Source organism: Cryptomeria japonica, chromosome 1, assembly GCF_030272615.1.
Source record: "Cryptomeria japonica chromosome 1, Sugi_1.0, whole genome shotgun sequence".
In the NCBI taxonomy this organism is placed as follows: Eukaryota; Viridiplantae; Streptophyta; class Pinopsida; order Cupressales; family Cupressaceae; genus Cryptomeria; species Cryptomeria japonica.
The window spans coordinates 2,742,514-2,768,496 of NC_081405.1; the positions used below are offsets into that span (position 1 = coordinate 2,742,514).

The following is a 25,983-nucleotide window of genomic DNA, read 5'->3' on the forward strand; positions in this document are numbered from 1 at the left end:
TCCTACCATTATGATTCATCCACATTGGTTGTTGGGGACACTTTCCATCTTTGCAATATTTAATTTGTTCCATATCTCTTCTTGTTGCAAAGTTATTGATGATGGACATCACAACTGCATTCTCTATGGCACAACTTGTTACTATTGGTTGAACTCTATCTTTTTAACTAACTTGTGGAGTTTTCAATTGATTGTTGATTGATTGTTGTTCTTGCTATGCAACACAATAATCAATGAATATATTTGATCTTTATTGTTGTTATGAAATTATATAATCTATGGTTTTTCTACCACACAACTATATAATTTATTTTTATTGCTAGTATACAATTATGTGATTTTTATTGCTGCTGTACAACTCTTAATGTAAACATTTTATAATTGAACTTCTTTTTTCCAATTAAAAAAACTCTTAATAAATGATTTAAGATCCAATAATCTTCCCACACCTAAAAAAAAACACAAAAAACTATTACATATATTTTAATTTTTCATTCATATTATATTCATAAAAAATAAAATCTTGATTCCAAATGTTTTAATGAGCCATATACATCATCTATTTTTTAATTATAAACCTTTTAAAAATACTTCTCCTCATCGGGAAACATTTGTGACGCCGATGCACACAATTTTTTTACGTGTATCGGGACCCGTGAGCACCAACTGGTCAAATTTCATCCAAATTATTCGACCTGATTCATTCGGGAAACAACAATTTACAATCATGTGTGCATTTTAAAAAGTAATTATTAATGATTCATGATTAATGTTGTAGCGGGCTCAAACGCACCTACGCACCTACGCACCTAACCCATCAATACCATCGGACATCACCATCACGTTACTGCTGCACTTCACTGGAATTATCACATTATTGAGGAGTCGGTATATTCCGTCCACTAATCCATTTCCATCTAACCTTCAGATGCAGTTTGGAGTGGGAAGGTGAACATAGCTACTTTTCTATTCTTCGCAACGGTTGATCAACTTATTATTCCACGAGTGGTACGGAGTCTATATTGGGATTGTGCTGCAACTGGTTTATGCCACTTCATTCCACAACTGGTACTGAGTCTGGATTCGGATTAATTATTACAAGAATAATCTTGTTTGAAGAAGAAAGGATAATAAAAAGCTGAAGATTCTTAGTCAAAATTTATTCATTCATTATTGATATTTAAGTTCTTTGTTGCTTTTCGGACTTGGGTTTGTGGACACTTACTTTGGTCAGAAATATATGAGATTTTATTAAATGTTGGAATTCGTTTTCTAAGCTATGAAGAATGTATATCTGTTAAAAGCATGGTAGTTTTGATTATAAGAAATACATTGGAATTCTATTTATGTTGAAATTCATCGTGTAAGCTTGGTAGGTGTTTTTGCAGGAGAGAGTTTTAACTCTTTGGTGACACACTTGTGCAATGGATGGTCAAGCAGTGAAGTGTGTGAGAGAGGTGGGACTAGATGACATAATCCATGCAGGCTTACCACCCCACAGGGCAGAGGTTTTTTACAGGCAACTTCAAGCAGCCATTGCAGACATTGGGGGGTCACCAACCTCGCTGTGGCAGAGAGTTTCAAAGGAGCTTTTGACACCTTATTACCCGCATACTCTGCACCAGCTCATGTATTATTCCATTTATAAAGATTGGGACACTACCAAGAATGGACCACCCCTTTATTGGTTCCCTACCCAGTAAGTTCCTCTTATTTTTAAATCAAAATGCTCAGAAATTTTATTGCAGGCAGGAATTTGGAGGTAATTAAATTCTTAATATACTGCAAGTAAAATTTTCGTTAATATATGATGCGTCTAGTTCTCGTTGACATGCCATTTCGTAGTTCTTTTTTTGGCCGTCTACTTTAGAGTGGGAAGAGCTTAATTTTAAGAAAGAGTAAATTCTGTTTGGATCGTCCGACTGGTGTCTTTTTAAGTCCATTTTCCATGTCTTTAGAGACATGTTTGAAAACCTTTTTCACCACTAGCTAGATTAGTCAAAACCAATCGAACTATACACTCAATTCATTGGGGATATTGGATCACGATGTATGATCTAATGATTCCAAAGTAGGCATGGCTTGGTCTCTGACCCATGTCTTCTCTGGCAGGGAACCTTTGTTAATAAATGTTAGTCAACTGCCTTAACTGCATGGCCAGATAAAAATTTCATCTCGGAAGTTGGTTGGTGAGCTTCCCTTTTAATAAAGCAATGTGCGCTTTTTCTTGGGAAAGCTATTCTGGAAGGTTTTTTCCAGCAATTGTCAGGTCGCTATGTAAATAATGCTTGGCTTTGCTTGGATTGTGATGGTTGTAATGTTTGATAGCACAAGTGTTTGGGGTTTCTCCAATTAGTTTGTCTGAGGTTCTTCGGTTGAGAAGCCATAAATGAAGTGGTCTGTTTCATCAAAATAGATTGTGTCCTATGCTTCTCTCTGGCCATAGTTCATGGCCACAATCCATCCCATCTCTTTTAGTACATTCTCAAAGAAAATAATAAACAGGGATTTATATCCGACATATTCATCAAATGTATATTAATTGTCAGTGGGTTTGCTTGAAAAATGTGTACAAACATAAATACATCCACTTTGTGATACAAACAAGACCGACATATAGGCTGAATAGACAGCCTCTTACACCTTTCTGTCTGTTTCAATTAGCTGGGGAGGAAACATCATAACTTCTACTATCCTACTTCTATACATCTCTCAATCCTCAATTGAGGAAGATATTACAACATTGCACTACTACACTTCCCTGTCCCTCTTCTGTACCTATTCTCTTCTCTCTTTCTTTTCCTTTTTCAAGTACTTGTTTTCTTCTCTGTTTATGGCCTTATGGTTTTCATTTCAAATAAAGCATCGCAAAGGCTTCCAATCTCCAAAAGATTGTTGCTCTTGGCCCCTACCTTTAAAGCCTCCCCTTCCTTTGAAGTTGCCCCTCACATTCTTGCCTTCTTATGACTCTTTACTCACAGTAGGTTCAAAAGAAACCTCTTTCCCTTTACTTTGATTTCCATCACCCCTTTTACTCACCATTTTGTTTTTCTGGTTTAGTTTCTCCTCTACCTTTAAGGAATAATTATAAGCCTCTTCTACAGCAAGTTTTTTCACCAACGCCAGTTCATCTTGAAGTTGAAACTTTAGTCCATTTACATATCAGGTTGCTGCCTGTCCTTCACCCTCCTGTCTATCCATCCAAATTTGAAGCCTTATAATCTGTTCCGTATAAGCCTGCACTGATTGGTGTCTTTGTTTTAAGTTCTAAACTTCTTTAAGCAATTTTTGCTGATAATCAGAGGGCAAGAATTGAGTTCTTAGATGTTTCAGCATCTTAGACAAGAGTCTAATTTTTTCTTTTCCTTGTCTTCATCTTGAATTCTACACATTCTCCCACCATCGAGCTGCATGTGACTTCAATTTGGCTACAGCAATTTTCACTCTTTTTGGACCATCCTCATCATAGTCCTCCATTTTGAAGTCCTCCTCCAACTCCTAGATACAGTCTAGAAATACATCAGGTGTAAGCTTTTCTTCAAAATTGGAAATTTCAACCTTTACCTTGGAAGTTTGGCTTGTCAAGACTTCAAAAAACCTCTCCAAAGGGTTGAAAACCCTAGCAGCCTCCTTTGAGGGCCTTCGCAGTTGATGCGGGACCATCACAGACTGCTTTGATATCAAAACTGATGCAAACAAGACCTACATGTGGGCTGAATAGACAGCCTCTCACACCTCTCTATCTGTTTTAATCAGTTAGAGATGAGCCATCATAACTTCTCATATCCTCCTTCTATACATCTTTCAATCCTCAACAGAGGAGGAAGATATTACAATGCTGCACTGCTGCATTCCCCTGCTCCTCTTATGTATCTGTTCTATCCTCTGTTTCTTTTCATGCATATTTGGTTGATTAAATACAAGATGCCAGCTCCCAGGCAGATACCATCGCTGTGGATATCATTACCCCCACTCTCCTTGAAAACACGTCAGCAGTGAAGTTCATATCTGCCAGCCAGGAATCAGTATTCCATGTCCTAGTAATCAGAGATGCCTATCAACATATAGGGCATTGCTGCTGAAATAGAGATTGAAAGGGACATCCATCCATTAATAATAGAAAATTCCAGAGTAGTTGCCAATCAAAAGACAGCCTCTAGGAATAGATAGGTTCAGTTATGGAAGCAACAGTTAACTGGCAGCCCATATATATAATAATAATAATAAAAAATCCAGGTTGAAGTAAAAATGCCCCAAAATTGCAGGAAGAAACATTCTCTCACCTCTCCGATTTAAAGGTGAATTGGTTTACATCACTTTTGGCATCATAGCTTTGATGCTTCACAACTGCTTTTATTCTGGGAAATGTAATTGCAACTGGAAGGCTTCAAACTAATTATGTGAAGATTGTCTCATAATTTACAACTAAATGAGATGCCAATTTGGCATGTGACACCACTTTTGGAGGCTCACATAGGGATTCTTTCCATTTACCTCGTATATTATTCAAATGTGCACCTCTTCATGTTTTGACCCTTTGATACTACTTGTGATAAGTAAAGCTTCACTTTTTCCTGTAAGCTCAAAGTAGGAAAATTAAGGTGTCAGAAGCGGGATAAGTTATATGTTGCCACCTTTTAGATTTTATTTTCTATATGGTTAGCCTCTTTCCACGTGGGTGAGCTTTGATGATATTGAAATCCCTCAATGGTCCTTTGTTCTTCCATTAAAGGATTCCTGATAAATGATGAAACACGAAGTGAAGTGACGGTTACTCTGATGCTTTTGGTAGTATCATTCATAAAAGACATTAGAGTAATAAGCATATTTTGTGATGCCGACTTAATCACACCTCTGCATTAGTTGATTAATGCCAAGTAATTTATCCATTGAAATTTGATATGCATCATGATATCTTTTTAGTATTTTTTATGTTTTGACCGTGACAGTGATTTATGTTCCCAAATCTGGAAACTAATGATAAAAATTGCAGCAAAAACTGAAAATTATTAAACAGAAAACTGAGATTTATTAATTTTTTCTTTTTTAAAACTGAATCTAAAATTTCTGAAAATATGAATTAAATATGAAAAGAAATCAGTAAGGAGTTTATTTGCTTATTATTTAAGTCATAAAAAAAGATAGGCAAAAATTTCCTCAGAAAGAATGGGTTCCAAATCAAGCCCAGTAAAAGTATAGTCTGAGTGTTGTATTTGGCCACAAACACTCAATTCACAAACCATTCACACACAATTATTCCAAGAGCTTCAAGAAATCGAAAACTCTAGGGCTAGAAGTCATTTATAACTTATTTCTTCCATGTTGGATTATAGATTCTTGTAACCTCCTCACAATTATGTAATTCTATGTAACTCACTATGCTATTTAAGGCTCTTTGTAACTACCTTGCCACTTTTGTCTCTTACCCACCCTTGTGGATTTTTTGACTTTTTCAGATCAATGAAAAAAGGGATGGCTACCCCTCCCTGTTATCCAAAGTAGACCGGACATGTTAGTGAAATCAGTTGACACCTCTGTTGGTGCTAAAAAATGCAGCTTCATTTCCTAGAACCAACTCCCACTCAGAAGGCCAGGGTTGTCATCATGTGGGTGAAAACAGTTCATCAACAGAACAATGAAAGGTTTAAGGCCAACTCTACAACAGTGGGTTATCTCTCCTACTCTTCGAGCTTACCTTAGATTCGGGAGGGTGTTCCTAGGGGTATGCCTTATAGGCATTAAGATCAAACAAAATGGACAACCAAAGAAACTACAACCAAACCTGAGTGTAATCTTAATCCCAAATATTGTCAACTAACTCCTATACAACTGATATGATCCTGCACACAACTTGCAAGAAATGGAATCAATTAACAACTCGCTAAAGATGGTTTCCCTGGTTATATCGCTAGGTTACAATTGCACAAAAACTTCTCCTACACCTATATTACTGTTTTATGTTTTGTTTTGAAAGCTTTGAGATTGGTCAGATGGATGAAAGAAAATAAAGAAGACTTGATTGGAGCTCACAAGCCATCAAATCACAAACATTACATAGAGGGCATATTTAGTAATTCAAATTGAACTGCATGAATCCATATTTAGTAAAGAAATGACTACTACAAAGCTTGATACATTAGAATGCTATCACATTATCAAATGTTCATTAGATTCATGTCAGAAAGTGTGACAAGAGAAAACCTTTACAACCATCAAAGATTTCCCAAGAAAAATACAAAAATAGCAATGGAGACATCCTCTGTACAATATCTGTAGCATTTTATCCTGCAACTGTTTCAGCACTTTACTGCCATCTTGCAATTGGACATGGCATGACTGAAACCCTAGACTAATGCCTGCACCAACATAGCATCCAGCTGCCATCAGAAGAACCAACCTTTTCAAAACGATACTCAAAACCAAATAAATACCATAGGATGCCAAACCCTAAAACTACAACCTTGTAGTGCCTCAATTTTGTAATGTCCCCTTAAGCACTATTAGTTTGGAGAGAGTAATATCCCCTTCCTAATCAGTTCAGTATGGTGGACCATTGGCCTATTCAATTGGTTCCCATAAGCTAATGAGTTAGGGTTAGGGAACTTTTGGAGACAATTTATCAAACAGGTTGGCAGTATCAAATGATTATTTGAACTCTGGAGTGATTTTGGTCGCGTTCTCCAATACTTACTAGTTTTAGTTAGTTAGTTTTGGGCACTAACTGAACCAGTTGTCAGGTTACTAATTTTAGTATAGTCGATGGGTTCAGTTTTGGGTGTTATTTCGATATTTGATATAGTTTAGTGGTTTTAAATAAAATAATGATAAGTTATTAATTTAAAAAGTTAAATTAAAGATTCAACTTTATTGTTATTTTAATTTATCAAATGAAAAGGACTATATGGCGGCCATTTATGAAGTGAATATGTTTTTATTTAATGAATGGGGCCTTTTGAGACTTGGATGCCACATTGGGGAAATAAGAGAAATTTTTAATTAAATCAAAAGGCAAAAGCTAAAGGGGGCATATCCTTTTGGAGTGCTATAAAAGCACATTCGAAGAGCTCATTTGATATTTTGATAAACTTCTTTTCTAGAAGAGTTTTTCTTCTTAAGGGTTTGTGAGGACGAAATATACAATCTCCCCTTTTATTAAATGCCCTAGTTTTGCCCTAAAATCAAATTTCCAAGGAAGTAAGAGATGGAATAGAATTACGTACCAACTTGGATCACCCGAATTGAGGTCTTGCAAACATGTTAGATAATCATTGAAAACATAATTAAACAAATCTTTGTTAGAAATAGTAAGCAAAACATAGATCTTGTTACTAGGGTTTAGGATCATTAACTTGATTATAAGATAGACATAACTTAATGATGCATCTCAAGTCTCAACCATAGGGAGGCTAAGATAAAAGCTATGTTAGGGTGCCTGAATGTTCCTCTACCCTAGGTCCAAGAGCAAATATTCAATCCCTCTTGGTCTCATGGGACCATTCGGTCACCACCATGAGGTGGTGTACCTAGTGAGGATTCTTGTAGCCGTTTCCCTCACCATCCTTCCTTTATCTTCCCCCCTATGATCTGAATTCCTTAATCTTAAGGCCAATCATGATAGGGAAGTCAGGACGATTACAGTAGGGTGTCCCGAGAATCAGCAGTCCAAGGGCAACACTCCTTGTGCCCCCTTGACCTCAGGGGAACATTTGGTCACCACCATGAGGCGGCATACTTAGGAGAGGACTTCATCACTGTTTCCGCTCCGTGTATCCCCTTATTCCTTAACCATGACTGATAGCATTAATCAGACACATAAAGATATGCAATACTGTCCTTATTTACCATATAAAAGAATGTATGATACAAATATATATGTATAGGAGAGTATATGAACATTTTCCTATATTGTCTCAAAGAAGGTAATTTTGACTAAACATTCATATCATTAGCCATTGTCATTCCCATGCCAAATTGCAGGTAATACTGTTCTTGTATCCTGAGTTGGACTGCTGATGTCTGAACCTGATATCTTTTTGCTTGATGATCTGGAATGATTAGTTGATCTGCTTAATATCTTATGACTGATCTGCTCTTTATGAGCAGTGGTGCTAATCGAATTGTTTTCCTTCCTTGATCATCAGTCTACTAATTACTGATTGCAGATCTGTAAATTTGCTCTGATTTCCTTATCAATGATCCCATTCTTGTGGCTGATTGCCCCTTTGGAGTGATTCATCTGCTGTTTAATATAACCCCTCATTCTGATGGATGATTGTGTCTTTTCCTATGGACATCACCCTTGCAAAGAGTGGCGACCCTAATAAGGCTGACATGATCGCACCTTATCAAAGATTAATAGGCACACACATTACTAAAAAAATCCTGAACTTCCTGATTTTATTCGCTGCCCAGTTAACCTGTACATGGATTGCTGTATACAGGTTTAGGAATCATTGCTGCTCTGCCATAACTTAATGTGTCTTTTTTTTTGTTTTCTTTCCTCTCTAAATCGTCCTAGGCTTTAGCCAATTTATGCCTTTGTTTGGGGTATGAGTCGGCCCTTAAATATTTTATCTCAAGGCTGGGTCTTCCCTAGTTTAAACTTCAATATTGTTTGTCTTATCCAAACCCTAGGTTGGCTTCTTGAAGAATTTAATCTAGGTCGGCCTCCTTTTGTCAGTTGATGGCCTAAAATCATTTCTTAGTTATTATTATCATATTTCTTTCTGGTCAGGGTTAGTGCTATTTTATGTATTTATAAAACCCAATCCTTAAAATATCCGCTCTTGGGCCTAGGGTAGAGGAGCATTTAGGCACTCTAACATAGCCTTTATCTTAGCCTTACTATGGTTGAGATCCATCATTAAGTTATGTCTATCATATAATCAAGTTAATGTTCCTAAACCCTAGTAACAAGATCTATGTTTTGCTTACTATTTCTAACAAAGATTTGTTTAATTATGTTTTCAATGATTATCTAACATGTTTGTAGGGCCTCAATTTGGGTGATCTAAGTTGGTAGGGAACCCTATTCCATCTCTTAATTCCTTGAAAATTTGATTTTAGGGCAAAACTAGGGCATTTAATAAAGAGGCACATTATAGACCACACCCCTTCATCCTAATTAGTTCAGCCTAAGGAATCAACTAGAGCTAATAAATGAAAATATTAAGGTTAAGCATGTACAAATGCTTAACCTTATTACACTTGGGAAGATGAATATTAAGGCCATAACAATCTGCTTTGTAATAAGAAGAATAATTAGATCTGCTACTTGCTTCTCATTTTGTTCAGCTGGGCATAACAAAATATTGTTTACATTTGCGAATCCAAAAACGTAGTGAGGAACAAAACTATCTCTGTGCAGTTACCTAGCTCCACAATATTTTTTAACCTTCTTGCACAAAAATACCAATGTTTACTTCAACACATAAGAAATATCAATCTGACACCATTTCTATTAATTGCACTTTCTTCAATTTTGAATAATGAAACATATACACTTTCATTTGGGCATCAAATTGAATAGAAGAATAAAATGCTCTACTCTAAAGATGAACAAGCAAAGTATGATGTCTTAGTGCAAATAATTTGGTTCCCGAATTGTAGTTTTTTGCCTTTCCACAAATGTCCAAAATTGACTATTTGACAATTACAGGATGTACCTCACTAAATCTAGGCAAATAGAATACATAATATCACAGACAGAAAAATTTAATGCTCTCCTTGGCATATTAAACACGTCATGAATACCTTAAACAGATGAACACTTAACAAAACCCACATAATTTTTTTGAAATCCATCATTCTTTTATGATGATATTCCCAAGTCATGAAGTCCCATTTTATATTGTAGCCTACCACACTTCTTGACATTTTGTTGGATGAAAACAAGTAACGAAAGGTTTCCCTTCATTGTTCTTGCTACTCACAATCTCAAATAGAGTTTTCCCCTCTTTTAAGCAGCTATTTTTGTATTCTAATGGGCTGAATTGATCAAAATGAATATCCTAAACCTTGGGACAAGTTCATGCTGTGAAGAACAAGTCACCTTTTAGACATTGAGTTGTTGTCACGGAAAAATCCAAATTCAAGTGCTTAGCATGGAAACATGTTTGGGTATCATGTATTCATCATGGTAAGGGCTTTAGGAACTCCGAAAGGTTTGCCATATTCAAAGGATCTATCAATTTTAGTGTGAAGGTTTATTTTTGAATCACGGAGGCCACTTATGTTCGAATTTCTATTGTAGTAGCCACTGCAACCAGCAGATGCTATTCCTGGTGTTATATTTCTAGGTAGTGGATGAGGGCCTATTACAGGCCTTTTATATTTTATTAGTTGTCTCAGAATTAGTTGGCTTTAGAGTTGTTTTCTTTCTGCTTTTTTTTTGCAGCTAAGGATAGGTTTGCTTCAAAGTGGTACATTTTGGGATATTTTATTATGATTTCTTAAATCTCTAAAAGCTGTTTATTTTAACTTATGAGTATTTTGTGCAGAAAAACTCTTAATGATAGTTGAAGCTAGGATTATGCTGTAGAGATTGTCAATATGCAGAAGTGATTGTATGTTTGTAATTTCATCAAGTAAATTGGAAGGAGATTGTTTTCAGTCAAGCTCAGTCTTGGCAAAAATTGTCTGTCTAAATTGTAGCTTTGTATGCACTTTAGTTGTTTATTTTCTAAAATTGTATGTTGTTCAATATGTTTTTCATTCAAATATATTTTTCCAATGGAACGTTGGTCTCTAGTTTAGCCAATGGGAAGTTGTCAGGCTTGTTTGTGCTTAATAGATTACTCTCCTTAATATCTAAAAGTCTTGCTGCAGGACTTGACTGTTAATAGTTTGGTGCATACATCTAGGGCAAAAACATAGGCAGTTAGTTATTCAGTGTGTTGTTCAATATGTTTTTCTTTCAAATATCTTTTTCCAATGGAATGTTGGTCTCTAGTTTAGCCAATGGGAAGTTGTCAGGCTTGTTTGTGCTCAATAGTTTAGTCTCCTTAATAGCTAAAAGTCTTCCTGCAGGACTTGACTGTTTATAGTTTGGTGCATGCATGTGGGGCAAAAACATAGGTAGTTAGTTATTCTCATTTACGTTAACCTCCATTGAAATCTTGTATGGTGTGCATACTTGTAAATTTTGTCTAAAGCTCCAGTCCATGAATAACTTTAGATTAGTTAGGTTGTAGGGAGCTTCCCTTACAATTTAAAAAATGGTTCTACTGTACATGCTGTTCTGTTTTGTGTTATCTTGCACGATACAAATTGAAATGCTAAAACATAGGCTTGTAGTTAAAGAAAATATCGCAATTGAAGCAGGTACAGTGCCTCATGTTTGCTATTGTGCTTTTCTTGTCAGTCTCTTGAACAACATTCCAGTTAGTAATCATGTTTGTAGTGTTTTGAACTTAGTTATGTGTATTCCTGCAAGATTTTAGTGCAGATTCTAATTAAAATTACTTGTTCTGTTCGAAACCACAGAGAATCGGCTAGACTCACAAATCTGGGACGTATGATGGAAGCCCATGGACCACAGCTTTTGGGATCATCTTATTATAATCCTATCACAAATTTTCAATCATTTCAGCGGTTCTCTGTAGATCATCCAGAGGTTTGTAACTAAACTTATACCTCATAGGATTTCTGCAGTAGTGATCTTATTTAATAAGAATGTAAAAGATCTGTAAAGTGTGACAAAACTACGATTATGAGATTTTACTGGGGATGAAGATGCTGAGTGTTATGGTCATTCTACCATTGTGCTTTTAGTCCCCTGATTGTCTCTGTCTTTTCCACATAATATTCTGGGGAAGGCCTAGATTTGATACTTCTGTTATGAGCATTTTGCAGGTTTATTGGTCACTTGTTCTTAAGGAATTATCAGTTGTCTTCCATAAAACACCTAGGTGCATTCTTGATACCAGTGACAAGTCCAGACCTGGTGGGATTTGGCTGCCTGGTTCAGTTCTAAATGTTGCTGAAAGCTGCCTCTCAACGAAAGAGAGTATAAATAAAACAGACAATACCATAGCTATTGTTTGGAGAGAGGAAGGTCGTGATGAATATCCTTTGAATAAGATGACATTGAGAGAAGTACGCACTAGAGTGATGTAAGATTCCATTATCTTAAAAAATACAGCATTTATTCATAATTAGTTATTCTATGTTATTTTTTATATTCTCTAAACAATCATTTTTAACAAGCAAGTTTGTCTTTATTGCTATATTATACTGACATGCAGCTTAGATGTCTGACCACTTTTTGGTACCCTAATCTCACAAATATATTAGCATTAATTGGGCCTTTTTTCATTTATTTATTAATAACTCTGTCAAAATAAGAATATACATTTGTTGAAAAACCAATAGCTTTGATATAAAATAATGGAGAAGCTCCCAGCATAAGGGAAATTTTCCAGCTTAAATTTAGGGGAAAACTAGCACTAAAATGTATCTTTGGTTTTGTGAATGGCTTGCAGGCGAATCGCAAATGCGCTTGATGCAGTATTTACAAAGGGTGATGCAGTTGCAATAGACATGCCCATGACTGTAAATGCAGTGCTTATATACTTGGCACTGGTTCTTGCAGGGTATGTGGTTGTATCAATAGCAGACAGTTTCGTTCCGAAGGAAATTGCAACTCGTATTCGAGTTACAAAAGCAAAGGGCATTTTTACCCAGGTGCACAGCCACACCCATTAAATCATCCAGCTTTATTTAGAAAGCACAGTGATTACTTTTTGACAAGATATAAAGATAAAATTGGATTAAGCCCATTGGAAACGTGTGTGCAGAATGTGTATTTTATTGATTCAAAGAGAAGTTTAATGGATGGAAAATGAGTTGTCTTTTTTTCTTTTTTGGAAAAAACAGTATTGCTTGAACGGTATTGGCAATGCTCTACTAGAGGGGCAGCCATCTTAGAGATTCGCAGATTTGTAATTAGTACATATATTCCATTACTAATTCACCAACACAAACTTGATCAATGAATTGGTTGTCTTCTCCATATTTACTCAGAAAATAGTCATATTAGAGTGCTAGAATTAAGTTGTTTAAGTGCTGAACTGAATAGAGATAATTGTAATGTTTAAGTAAACAAAATGAGAAGTGAAACATTGAATGAATACTATCACAACAGAAAAGATTATCTTGGAAAACCCTATATAAGAAGAAACTTGAGAAATTTAAGGCATTTTACCTTATTTGGCACCATTTCTATTGCAATTACTGATTACAAAACTGTAGTGTGCTACCCCAGGTGGACACTTACAAACTAAATTTCTGCTTTTTTTCAAATTGTTCATTTTGGGTTTAATGATATATTGCCAGGAAAAAAACATGAAATAACAATACATTTGCCCAAGGAAATATGGATGTCTATTGCATATTAAACCAATAATTGGACAATCTGCTCATATATAAATGTTCAGATCAGATCATATCAATTGTAACAAAGACATTACGGATTTAATATAAATTCAATCTTTGCATTTTAATTTTAATAATCTCATACCAGGACCGCAAATACATAGAATGCTGGCAGCAGCAGCAAACCCTTTATTTATGCATACATGTAATTCCCATGTGCCAAGGAGTGGTACTAACAACAATAAATGTAGCCTCCAATGATTGTTCTCAAAATGATATATAATCTGCTCTTCAAACCCTCATGAAAAACTGAAATAAATCACTTTAAATCTGCACTGGTACTGTTGCAATTACTGTAGCGCGGGTACTGTAGCGTTTCACTATTCACGGGTACTGTAGCAGAAGGTACCAAACTTCTGATCTATAATGATATACCTTCAAACCCTTGCAAGAAACTTCTCAAATATGCACAAATGAGACTCCCGAATGAAGCCTCCACAAGCAATGATTCAGCTGGTCTTTCACAGCCTCAAGATTGTGTAAACACTGAAGAGGTTTCGTTCCCCAATGCCAAGAGATAGGGTTTTTCCTCTCCTCTGCAAACCCAATCACAAAATCTCTACCAGGAAGCATTGTATGTTGATTTGGTGGTTAGCACCTCCTTCAAGATTCGTGACATGTGCTTAACCGCCTCCTGTGGATACTTGTCTCTGGCCGCTGTGGCGTTCGTTGACAGCTCGAGCTTTTGGCGTAACGGCAACGGTGATTCCAACAAGTGGTATCAGAGCGCTGGGTTATGGGTTTGAATCTTAGGAAGTCTCCTTCATTCTGTTGGTGCTGAGGGGGAGATTGTTGACTTGGTGGTCAGCACCTCCTTCGGGATTCGTGACATGTGCTTAATCGCATCCCGTGGATCCTTGTCTCTGGCCGCTATGGCGTTTGTTGACAGCTCGAGCTTTTGGCGTAACGGTAGCGGTGATTCCAACATTGTAGTTAGAATATCCACAATTACTCCCACACCACGCCTGATGGCGAGAGAACCTCAGATGAGAGTATCCTTGGTGGCTCCAAATGGACCCTCCTGAAACTGAGGACTCTCAAGAAGGTACTCAACAAATGAATATGTGCAGTAAAAACAATATAAGGCTGATTCATCCTCATCCTCTGGGACTTGCAGCTGATCACTTTGACTTTGAGACACAACAAGCTGACGTCCAAAATCAGTTGCATGGGATGAAGTAACAGATTTGCTTCCAGGAGAGGGAAACAAATCTATATGAGAGCCATACTCCCAACCAGATGACACTCTGCGAGTCCCATGTGAAGTGGATGGAGTAACGCCGTGTACTAACACACAACTCTTTGGAGAGTCTACCACTGCCACACAAGAGCTATCAACAATCTGACCTGCATCATCAGTCATAGTACTAACCTTGGGAGATCCTGATGCAACAAGTGGCTCTCTGCTGTACTCAATCGAAGTACTCATCCCAACTAAGTCATTTGTACTTGCATCAGTGACAGATGTAGCCACATCCTTAACACATCCATCACTACAACCCGTGGGTGTAAACTCATCACCAAGTGCCGCTATAGGAAACTCAACTGTATCCACAGATGGTGACGACTGTGCTAAACTCAACGCCACGATCATCTCCTCAATCTGTGACTGTGACTGTGACTCACGAAGGGCTGACTGAGCGCTCTCCAACAAGTCCATAGTCACCTCAAACTCATGGGTGAGCTCATCAACCTCCTCCTTCTTTCCCTTCAGTGCATCGTAGCAAGTGCAAGCCCACTCGAGAAGATAGTCCCTATCAGCAGGTAACAGCAAATAATTATATTTCATTAATCCAATAGCTTCTCGGAGTGCGTGGAACTTTGCTTGGGAAAGGCTACTATCACCGTGCTCATCTGTCTCGGGAGTACTCCAACTATAGGTCGCCAACATCTGTCGAGCGACATCAAAATGCTCCAAAGCTGTAGCAATCATATCATCACTAACCTTCAACTGCCTAGCCAGATAATGATACCCCTGTGACTCATTCTTTCCACCCAAATCTGCATTATGGTAAGAGGCTGTATCTACATCACTCACCTCATGATAAGTAGCGTTCTGCATGCAATCAACCGGGCACATATCAATATCTAGGGTACTGCTGCTATGTACCTCAAAGGATGGTTCGATTGGCAAAGTAGAAACTGCTGATCTGACAATATCTTCACACACTTCCTTGCTATTTGTTCAGACTTTTGTTGCTTCTACTTCTGTTAAAACTGACTTGGGTATATAGTCTCCAATGCAATGATGATATCTGGATCATTCCTGTCACATCCACATGACCACTTGCCAAGCGTCATGCTCACTATTTATCTTTTTGCAATGGATAATACCTCTCTTAGCCTATCAGCCAACACACAGCATGCTGCAAGCAATTTCATTTCCCAGCATAAATAATTCTATTAGAAGAAAGTGCTCTAATGCATTGCAAAGGACTCTACATCACTTGCAGCCAAAATAGATCACTTGCAACATGGCGATAATCAAACTTGCAGCCAAAGAAAGCACTTTCAGCACTTGTAGTAGGTCACACTTGCATCACTTACTACAGGTGACACTTGCAGCATGCTGTAGGTGAACATCCATGATTCCACCAATAGCTTGACTGTGGGACCTTTAGAATTTGAACAATTAAACCAAGTTTCAGATTGGCTAATGAATACCCTTGCAGTTTTCCTTTTCCAAAATTTCATTTCTACATTCTTTGTTGTGTTCCCAGCATTGGTCTAGCACATTTTGAACTTTGATAACCATGATTCTATATGGAATGAGACACACCGTTGGTATAACTCTTTGAGTTTTCAAAGTTTCAAGTTGCTGTCTCCACTATATGGTGCATGACATATGTAGTAATGCACATTTTTTGTCTAAAATATGTTCTCCGTAAGGAAGGGGCACATTCTCATGCCAGAGAAAACATTAGGTTTTTTCCTTCGTTGGGTTTTGTTTGTTCTTCTCCATGTAAAATGTATTTGAAAGCTTTGACCATTGACACAACAAAGATACAAATGAAAGAGAATGAAAAAGTAAAGACAAATAGGACAAATGCATGATAACTTGATTTGATGAAAAGGCTAGGGTTCAGATTGAAATCTGTCACAATACAAAAAATTTGTATGGGTACAATAAGTCCCACAGTAGATGAAAGCATTTGGATTTTCCCAAACATTAGTAAGGTAACTTATGGAAGCTAATATTTATTTTGCTTCTCTTTCACATTATATTTGTTAACTGATATTTTAGGTTGTTTTCATAGCCTTACATTCTACATAACCATGTAGCCGTGAAACCATCTTTCTTTGTTGTTTCCAAAGATGTTTTTGTAATAAAAAGACTATCTTATCACAAAATACAATATGAAATTGAAAAATTCAAGTTATAAATTATGTTCTAATGTATTTCTATAGAACAAATTGGATTTGAATGTTGAAAATTTTTCATGGATGGAGAGACTTAATAGGAAGCACATCCTTTGAAGGTGAAACTAATTATGTACTTTGATCATGACACTTGATTTCAGTATCTGCAAATATGCTTTAGTCCTGATATTAATCTCAGTGGCTGTGATGCAGGATTTCATATTGAGAGGTGGTAAGAGAATTCCTTTGTACAGGTACGCAACATGCTTTGCATTATTATAAAATAATTTTTAGAATTGGTTTTCACCATTGAAGATACTTTATTTCTTTCTATGTGAAAGAACAATTACATCTAAGATTGTTGAATTTTGATGCTACAATTTTATGAGCTAGTTTACATGCATTCCAATTTGTGTCTTCTTACTCACAGAGATTGTGTACGTGATGAAGTTGTGGCTAGGGTGCCTTATCAGGTAGCCCAACCACTCAGTCCAGCCATGACATACAAAACATTTTGTGATGTCCCCTATTAGAACGCTACCTGTTTCTCAATAGTTGCATACATCATTTAACATCATTATGTCTTAAATTAGGTTATTGAGATTAGAAGTATATATAATGCAATAAATAACTAATTAAATTTAGGGTTTGCCCTCACTACTTCCCTAACCCTAATGGAAGATGGTGGAATTACTATGCTAGGGCACTTGGAAATAGTCTACGAGTGGGCTCCCTCAAGATTTCTTAGGAACATATGTTTATGCCCATCTCAGGATTCTCCCTCAAGGCTTCAGAAATATATGTCTTTACCCATCTAGTGACCGAATCACTCCGCATTTCTCTACACAAACCAACCTATCCTCACAAAGGCATTAGTGAAAGATTAAGGACTAGGCTATGAGTATGCTAACTTCTCTTGTATTATGAATATATATGAAATTAAGTATGACTGTCATACATATTGCAGTTTATAATAATATTACTATTAAATTTTGCATAAGAATATTATCAGGCTTCATATGTGAAGCATTCATATTAAGCACATCCCCATGCATGCCACCAAGAACAAGGAGGTTACTGCCTATAACTTAATAACAGTTCTGATCTGATTTGATGTGATCTCATCGATGGTGATGTGACTGGATGCTTTTGATTCCTTTCATTTATATCTCTCAATATGAGGGAGAGGTCACACCTCTTCATCATGTTTGCCCTTTGCCAAGAGACACACCCTTTCACCATTAGCATTCTTTGAAAGAGTGCAAGTCTCCATTATTTCTGCCCTGGAAAGGGACACAACCTTTCACAATCAGATCTGCACTTCTGATTCCCCAAATTATCCCCCCTTCAAATGAGTTATCTTCTCCCTTTTATACCTCATATTTGGGGGAGTCGCAACTTATCATTTCATGCCTTTTGACCATTCATTAACTTTAATCAAATTTTAATTATATTTAATTATATTCTTTTATATTTTAATTTTATTTTTATTTTTATTCTTTTGTATTTTAATTTTGTTATCATTATTTATTATTAAATTATATTTCAAAGTAAGGACATTACACATTTTCACAACAAATTCAAAACATTGCTTTCATGGCCTTTTATCTCTATTAGTACCCTTGTCTTCGGTTCAACTTCATTTCCTCTGACATTCTTCCCTCTTTCTTAGTCACTTCCTTAGTAGTCCTTGACTCCTTTTGCACTGTCTTTCCTCAATCTGGGAATTTTCTCCTTGTATTCATTGTTACGATTACGACACTACATGTAAGTTATTTCTGAGCAATTGTCTGTTTCTTAAATAGTTTCATCAATTTTTCTATGTTATGTATTTGTTTTCTGCTTGCAAGCATGAAAAGCAAGTAATTCTTGGAGACGACTAAAAAAAATTGAGTATGAACTTACTTTGGTCTGATGAAGCTCAACCTAGCACCACATGATAAGAAGATCATGGTTTCCTGATTGTCCTTTTTTTTATTGGTTATCCTCATGTGAGTTAGATATTCTATGTTGTAAGGGAAAGAAATTAATTTATTTTCAGCCAATATTTTGTTCAGAAGATTTTACATCACAGTCCAAATTTCATTTTCAGTCAAAAAAATCTTTGTGGTTTCAATTGCAACCCTTTAACAATTTGGGTCTGGGTAAACTGGAAAGCTCATTTGTCAGTTGTTAAGCTGTTTTCTGGACCAAAATCATATTATATTCTAAATTTTATATTGACACAAGTCATAACTATGATTGAGTGATAAAAGTGATTTGATTACTTAATCAAAGTTTTGTATCATCAATAATGTTGAAAGTTCCTTCATAAGCTTTGATTTTTATTACTTTTTAGAAGAGCTAATACATGCTTCAATCTCATCTACATAACATAGTAGTAAACTATCATTCTAACTATAATTTACATCACACTCAAATATTTATGTTTATCTTTTGGCAACATGTGATGATAGCCGAGTTGTTGAGTCTGGTGCTCCCAAGGCAATTGTTATTCCTGCTCTGGAGCAATTGGGAACCCAACTAAGAGAAAATGACATAGCATGGAGCAAGTTCCTTTCATTTGCAGACTGTTGTCAAAGGTATTCTATATGCTCAACATAAAAGGATTATGTTGGTGATTTAAATTTAAATCCCTAGCTCAGTCCTATATAGTAATTTACTAAGTCCAGTTGCAGTCTCTTTGTAAGATAGTCCTCATGCTTCTATATTCATAAAAATAATTATTGCAGTGTCTCCGTTATGTCCCTAGCAATATGATGAAATCCATTTACAGATAATAGTGTTTGAAAATAACATGGCTGAAAATTAATTTACTTGCAGCCCAGAGTATTATTCACCTGTTTGTGAGACCATAGATGCAACAACAAATGTTCTGTTTTCCTCTGGCACATCAGGTAAAGATGGAATTATTCTGCAATGTCTGTTTATGTTGATTGGAAATTGTTTTCTCCAATATATCCACTTCTTGTACTATTTTTGTGTAATGTCCGCACTTTGAAATACAATTTAATGGTAAATGATAATAGTCAAATTAAAATTAAAATATAAAAGTATATAATTAAATTTTAATTAAGTTAATGAATGGTCAAAGACATGAAATGAAAAGTCGTGACTCCCTCGAACAGGTGATATAAAAGGGAGAAGAGAACCTCATTTGAGGGGGATAATTTGGGAATCGGAGGTGCAGATCTAATTTAAATAAAAGTGCAGATCCGATTGTGAAAGGTTGTGTCCCTTTCAAAAAGGCAGAAATAATTAAGAGTTGCACTCTTTCAAAGGGTGCTGATGGTGAAAGGGTGTACCTCTTGCCAAAGGGCATACATGGTGAAGAGGTGTGACCCCCCCCTCACATTGAGAGATATAAAGGAAAGGAATCAAAGCATCCAAGGAGATCACCATCGATCAGATCAAATCAGAACTGTTATTAAGTTATGGGCAGTAACATCTTTGTTCTTGGTTGGGGATGTGCTTAATATATGAAGCCTGATAACGTTCTTATGCAGAATTCAGTAGTAATTTTAATATAGACTGAAATATGTATGACATTCATACTTAATCCATAATACATGAATCAGTTGGAAAGAAATAAACTACACTCAGAATTACATCAACATCACAGGCGGATCAAACTTAAAGATACCTTCAGAAAGCCACACCGAAATTGACTGATTGCTTATAACAGCATCTGGGTATGATTACCAGTGAATTCCTTATGCAGATAGAAAACACATACAAATAGATTAATATGCAGATAGAAAACACATACAAATAGATTAATATGCAGATATATACAGAAGTTTGATCTACACTCTGATCTAAATGAAAAAAGAATCAAAAGGGAGAATATTTTAGCAGAACAGAAAACAATAAAGGGACCGGCAAACCGTTTTCCCTTTAAGAAGATAAAGGAACCGTCTCTCTAACCCTCCCTTATCAATTGAGAATAGTAATCTAAGGTAAGATTTAGGGAAATCCCAAAAGGGGACATTACATTTTGTTTCTTGTATTGACATCTTCTCCTATACATGCAAGGTGAACCAAAGGCCATTCCATGGACACATGTACCACCAATTAGGTGTGCGTCAGAGTGTTGGTCACACCTGGATGTTAAAGCTGGAGATGTATTTTGCTGGCCAACAAACTTAGGGTGGGTCATGGGACCGGTTTTAATCTATTCATGTTTTCTTAGCGGTGCTACAGCAGCTATCTATGAGGGATCTCCTCTTGGTCGGGGTTTTGGAAAATTTGTTCAGGTAAGAATTATACCTGTCTTTAATTTTATAGCTCTCTAATCGTGTGGTCTTAGTATAGAGATGTATAATGGTAAAACCTTGTGCAGGATGCAGGGATAACTGTGCTAGGTACAGTACCAAGTATGGTAAAGACATGGAAGAGCACTGGTTGTATGGAAGGGCTTGATTGGTCTCATATAAGGTCTCCATATGGCATTTGAATGTCAAAGTCCATAACAAAGTCCGTCTTTGTTAATGCCTATGCTGATCAAATAGCCTGATGATATACATTTTCCATTTGCTTGCAGGACTTTTTCCTCTACAGGGGAGGCCTCTAGTATTGATGATGACTTATGGCTGAGTTCCAAAAGTTGGTACAAGCCAGTGATAGAGATCTGTGGCGGTACAGAACTTTCAGCTTGCTTTGTCCATGGCTCATTATTGCAGCCACAGGCTTTAGCAACATTTAGCATACCCACAATGACAACAGGATTTGTGTTATTTGATGACCAACAAATCATTTATGTGAGAAAACAAATTCCTTTAGTAATCTTTTATTTAATCAATTCTTTTTAAGTACTTATGGAAAACCAAAAGGCAGTGCTAGCCATTTGATGGGAAGATATTTTTTCTAACTATTGCTGTTAATGAGCTTTCTGCTGTTCAACTTCAGCCAAATGATCAACCTTGCATTGGTGAGATAGGATTGTTTCCTACGTTCTTTGGATCATCATATACATTGCTCAATGCAGATCATGATGCTGTATACTTCAAAGGAATGCCAGTATACAAAGGAATGGTATGCCCTAACAAACTTCCCATGTCCTCTTCTCTATATCTTCTCAAGTGCAAGTTGCATCACTTTCCACTATCATCCTAAACATTACAATCTTTCCCCTCAGTCCTAGTTTCAAAGGAAATTTCAAATTTGGTGTCTTTGCATTTTCAAGCATTTTCATTTTGATTAAGCTGATTGTGCATCATTTCATCTACTTCTATTGGTTTTTTCGATGAAAATCATTTACATGATGAACAAATAATGCTGCTTTTGAAAATTTTATTTTGAATTTTCACCGGATGCAATTTATTCAATATTATGATCCATGACAACCTTTCAAATATTATGATCCATGACAACCTTTCAAATGCATTTGACTAAAGCTTCTTGCTCAGCTTTGGTTTTCTTTTATAGTAGGAAAAAAAATCGTAAGGTTTGTGAACTGATGAATGTAGAATTTTATGTTTTGGAAAATAACAATTATATAGGCTTTAAACTAGACTATTACTTAGACTGAAATTGTCTAGCTTCTATCGTTTCCAAAATCGAAATTTTAGAAGATCTCACAACCATGCAAATTGATGAATCAAGTGGAATTTTATTTACTGCTCAAGGAAGAATGAAAAATAGTGAAAAAAGTTTAGAGTAAGGATTTACAGCTAAGGTCAGCATCAGGGGTAAAGAACAATTTTCTGAAGATTTATCACAAAGATGAATACAGAGATGATTCTTGCCCAAAAAATGAGCATAGAGGAGATTCTAGTAGCACCTTTTGAGGAATATTTTATCATTGTAGAGGTAGAAGTAACAACTTTAGAGGTAGAAGATGAGGTAGAAATAGGGATAATAGTAAAGACAAAAGGCATGCTCATTGTTTCCATTAAAAGAAGTTTGGTCACACTGAGTTAGAATGCTAGCACAAACAATTCGCTCATAATATTGTAGAAGATAAATGTAACTTGTTAAAATGCCAATGAAACAATTTGTCGTATATTGATTCTAGGGGTTCTTCACACATGACATCTAATGAGAACTTATTTTTTGATTCAGATAAAAAACATAATAGTATAGTTGTATTGGGAGATAATCAATCACATGGGATTAGAGGAAAAGATACTATTATAGTCACCAAGGAACATGGTAAAGTAAAGCATATTTTGGACAACCAAATAATAATTAGGGGAAAATTAAAAAGATAGATCAATGCATGAGAAACAACATGCACATAATAGAACCACCAAATTTATGTGGTGGAATTTTTTTTCATGGGAAGCATCACCACAAAGCAATTGTTTGAGTGATTTTATTGTTCAAATGACCATGTAAAACAAGAATGTCACCTAACATAGGTGTAAGATTCAATGAGAGTTCCCCAACACTCCTTTGTATGTTGTATATAAATTAACTTACTTTTGCAGATGGGATGCTCCAGTTCTAATTTTCTAGCATCCTCACACTCAAACAAGCTTTGCCCATAAACCTTCACTTTGATGGTTGGCCATTTGAATAGAAGTGACACCTCTCGCGTTTCCATTTTAGTAGCTAAACAGTACACCTTTTCTAAATTTAGTTAGTTTATTTTGTTGATATTTTCTTTTATCTTTTATTGACTTTGAGAATCTTTGAGGATCATACACCTTGAATGTCAAGGCTTTGGTCCCACAAAGATTATAGCCTCTATCCATTCCTGATCATAAACTGGAGATTATATTGATGGATTTTACATAGGTCTCCCTAAAGTGTAGGGAATGGATTGTATTTATGTCGTGGTGGACAAATTGACCAAGTATGCTGATTTTTATGCCATATCTTCCGAGGATAAGGCACCGTAGGTTGCAGATTTGTTTTTCATAGAGGCATTTAGGCTCCATGGCTGCCTAAAACATTGTTAGTGATTAAAACATCAAGTTCCTCAGTGTGTTTTGGCAAGATTTATTTAGATTCGCAGGTACAAAGTTGACTCTAAGCGCTAGTTATCATGCATAGATGGATGAGCAGACAAAAATACCTAACAAGTGGGTTGAAGGATACCTAAGAAACAATGTAGTAGGACATTACAGATTTTGTGTCAAATGGTTGTATTTGGGAGAGAACCACCACAACAACACTCATTACATGAGTATAGGCATGACAACTTTCAGGGCATTGTATGGGTATGACGGCATCTTTTGTAAACCTTGTTATTGTTGATAGCAAAGCACCATAGGCTAGAGATTGGATGGAGGAAAACCAAAATATTATGAAAGCCTTGAAAGAAAATATCCAACAAGCTCAAAATCAACAAAATATGTACACAAATAGACATAGGATAGAGAGGGCATTTGAGGTTGGATACATAGTTTTCTTGCTGAAAGATCCCTAAATGGGTTCTTTGCTACCCTGGATAAGTTTTAATTAATAAACTATCTTTCAGAGTCTTTTGGTGTTCTTAGAGACTAGACAGAAGATGCAGAAAGTGTTGTTTATTTTTTGGTGATGGGGATTGCAACCATTAACCAATAATAACATAGAATTCAACTCAAAATAAGATATCAGCTTCTGATTTTATTTATGACAGCAGATTACATTCAACTAGGAGTGAAGATACATTCACCAAAACAATTAGAAACATACCACGGATCCAGTGCTGGGGTTTGTTGCTGATTTGCTATCCAGAAATGGATACAGGCATGAGTTGAAGGTACAAGGGCAGTCCAGATGTACCAATACACTTATACTACCTCCAAATGAATTACCAATAACAAATTGGGCCAAAAACCCAATTACCAGCTGGAAATCCAAATTCTGCCAAGCAAAATTATACAATTTTAGCCTTAAATCTTCACTGTTTTGTTCACCCTGATCTCAATTCAAGCCTGATGACTGTGATTTCTTCTACACAGTCCTTGCTGATCCTAACAATGAAGTTAAGAACAAGAAATGGAGTTAAAGCCCTCCATTTTATTTATTATCACTCCACAACCATCTGTAATGGTACGGCACTGCCTGGAATGGTATGGCTGCAATTATGAAACCCACACTTGCTGCAATTTCAAGACAAACTGCTCAGAACTGATATATCATACCTAATGGTGATTGCTGGGCTGATTTTGTTGCTAAATTGACCCCCATTGGGTCTAGACATGGCACATCCTTGTCCCACGTGGGCAAATTAATGGGTACACCTCCACTACCAATGCAGATCTGAGGGTTTACGTCCTCTAAACACCTGCAATTTCTGATGCTAATGCAGAGCTGAGAAATTCAGAAAATAAAATAATAACATAATGCCAATTCCCTCCTCCAAAAAGTCTAATAACCTTTTCCAAGGAGTGGCATAACCCTAAATGGAATATCCAACTAAAAAAGCATCTTCCTTGGCATCTTTTGGGTCTACGTAGCTGAAAGGCTTAAAGGCTTTTAAAGTAAGACAAGGGTCCCACCATGCCATGTCATTTAAGTGTTTTGAGGAAAGGGGTGGTGTTGACATTAAAGGGGACACTTTATTAAAACATAAGCCTTTATTAAAAAAAGAAACTTAGGCTTATAAAGTAACTTTATAAAAGTAACTTTTTCCCTTATTAACTTTTGACACTTAGAAATCTGTAAGTGTCTTTATTCAACAAATGCAATGTGGGAATTGCATCAAAAAGATGGGGACATGATAGTCTCCCCTTCCCGGATTTGCTTGCCCACAAGCAAAGATAGGGCTGGATGCTTAAGAATCTCTTCTCCTTCCCATGTAGCATCCTCAACGGGTAAATCTTTCCAACTAACCAAATATTCCTCGATCGCCCTGTTCCTCAAATACCTCTCTCGCTGTTCCAAAATCTCAGCAGGTATCATAACCAATTTGCCTTCATCATCCAATGGTGGCAGTACTGGAGATGCTACAATACCCTGACCAATTGCCTTTTTGAGGCATGATACATGAAAGATATTGTGAATCTTACTCTCAGGAGGAAGCTCTATCTCATATGCTACCTCACCCATTCTCCTCAGCACTCTATAAGGCCCATAAAACTTGGGCTTCAGCTTCTCAGCTCCCTTAACCTTAACCGAGCTTTGCCTATAAGGTTGAAGTCGTAAAAAGACCATATCCCCAATCTCAAAAGATCTCTCAACCCGATGCCTGTCAGCATACATCTTCTGCTGATTCTGAGCTTGCTGAATATTGTTCTTGAGAGATTTTAATAT

General features: G+C 36.3%; 1 protein-coding gene across 6 annotated transcripts in view; it reads left to right on the top strand.

Annotated features, from left to right (window-relative positions):
• The first annotated feature begins 801 nt into the window (after positions 1-801).
• LOC131036601 (probable CoA ligase CCL12) overlaps positions 802-25,983 on the top strand; it is a 41,895-nt gene continuing 16,713 nt past the window's right edge. The window contains exons 1-12 of one of the 6 annotated variants that reach the window (XM_057968514.2): positions 802-1,068; positions 1,389-1,699; positions 11,485-11,614; positions 11,854-12,113; positions 12,483-12,684; positions 17,008-17,048; positions 19,251-19,376; positions 19,618-19,691; positions 20,830-21,050; positions 21,137-21,231; positions 21,338-21,554; positions 21,703-21,828. In XM_057968514.2, coding sequence (XP_057824497.2) covers positions 1,425-1,699; positions 11,485-11,614; positions 11,854-12,113; positions 12,483-12,684; positions 17,008-17,048; positions 19,251-19,376; positions 19,618-19,691; positions 20,830-21,050; positions 21,137-21,231; positions 21,338-21,554; positions 21,703-21,828 — 1,767 coding nt within the window. In that variant the 5' untranslated portion in view covers positions 802-1,068; positions 1,389-1,424. The other 5 variants (XM_057968513.2, XM_057968510.2, XM_057968509.2 and 2 more) reach the window with 5 other exon arrangements.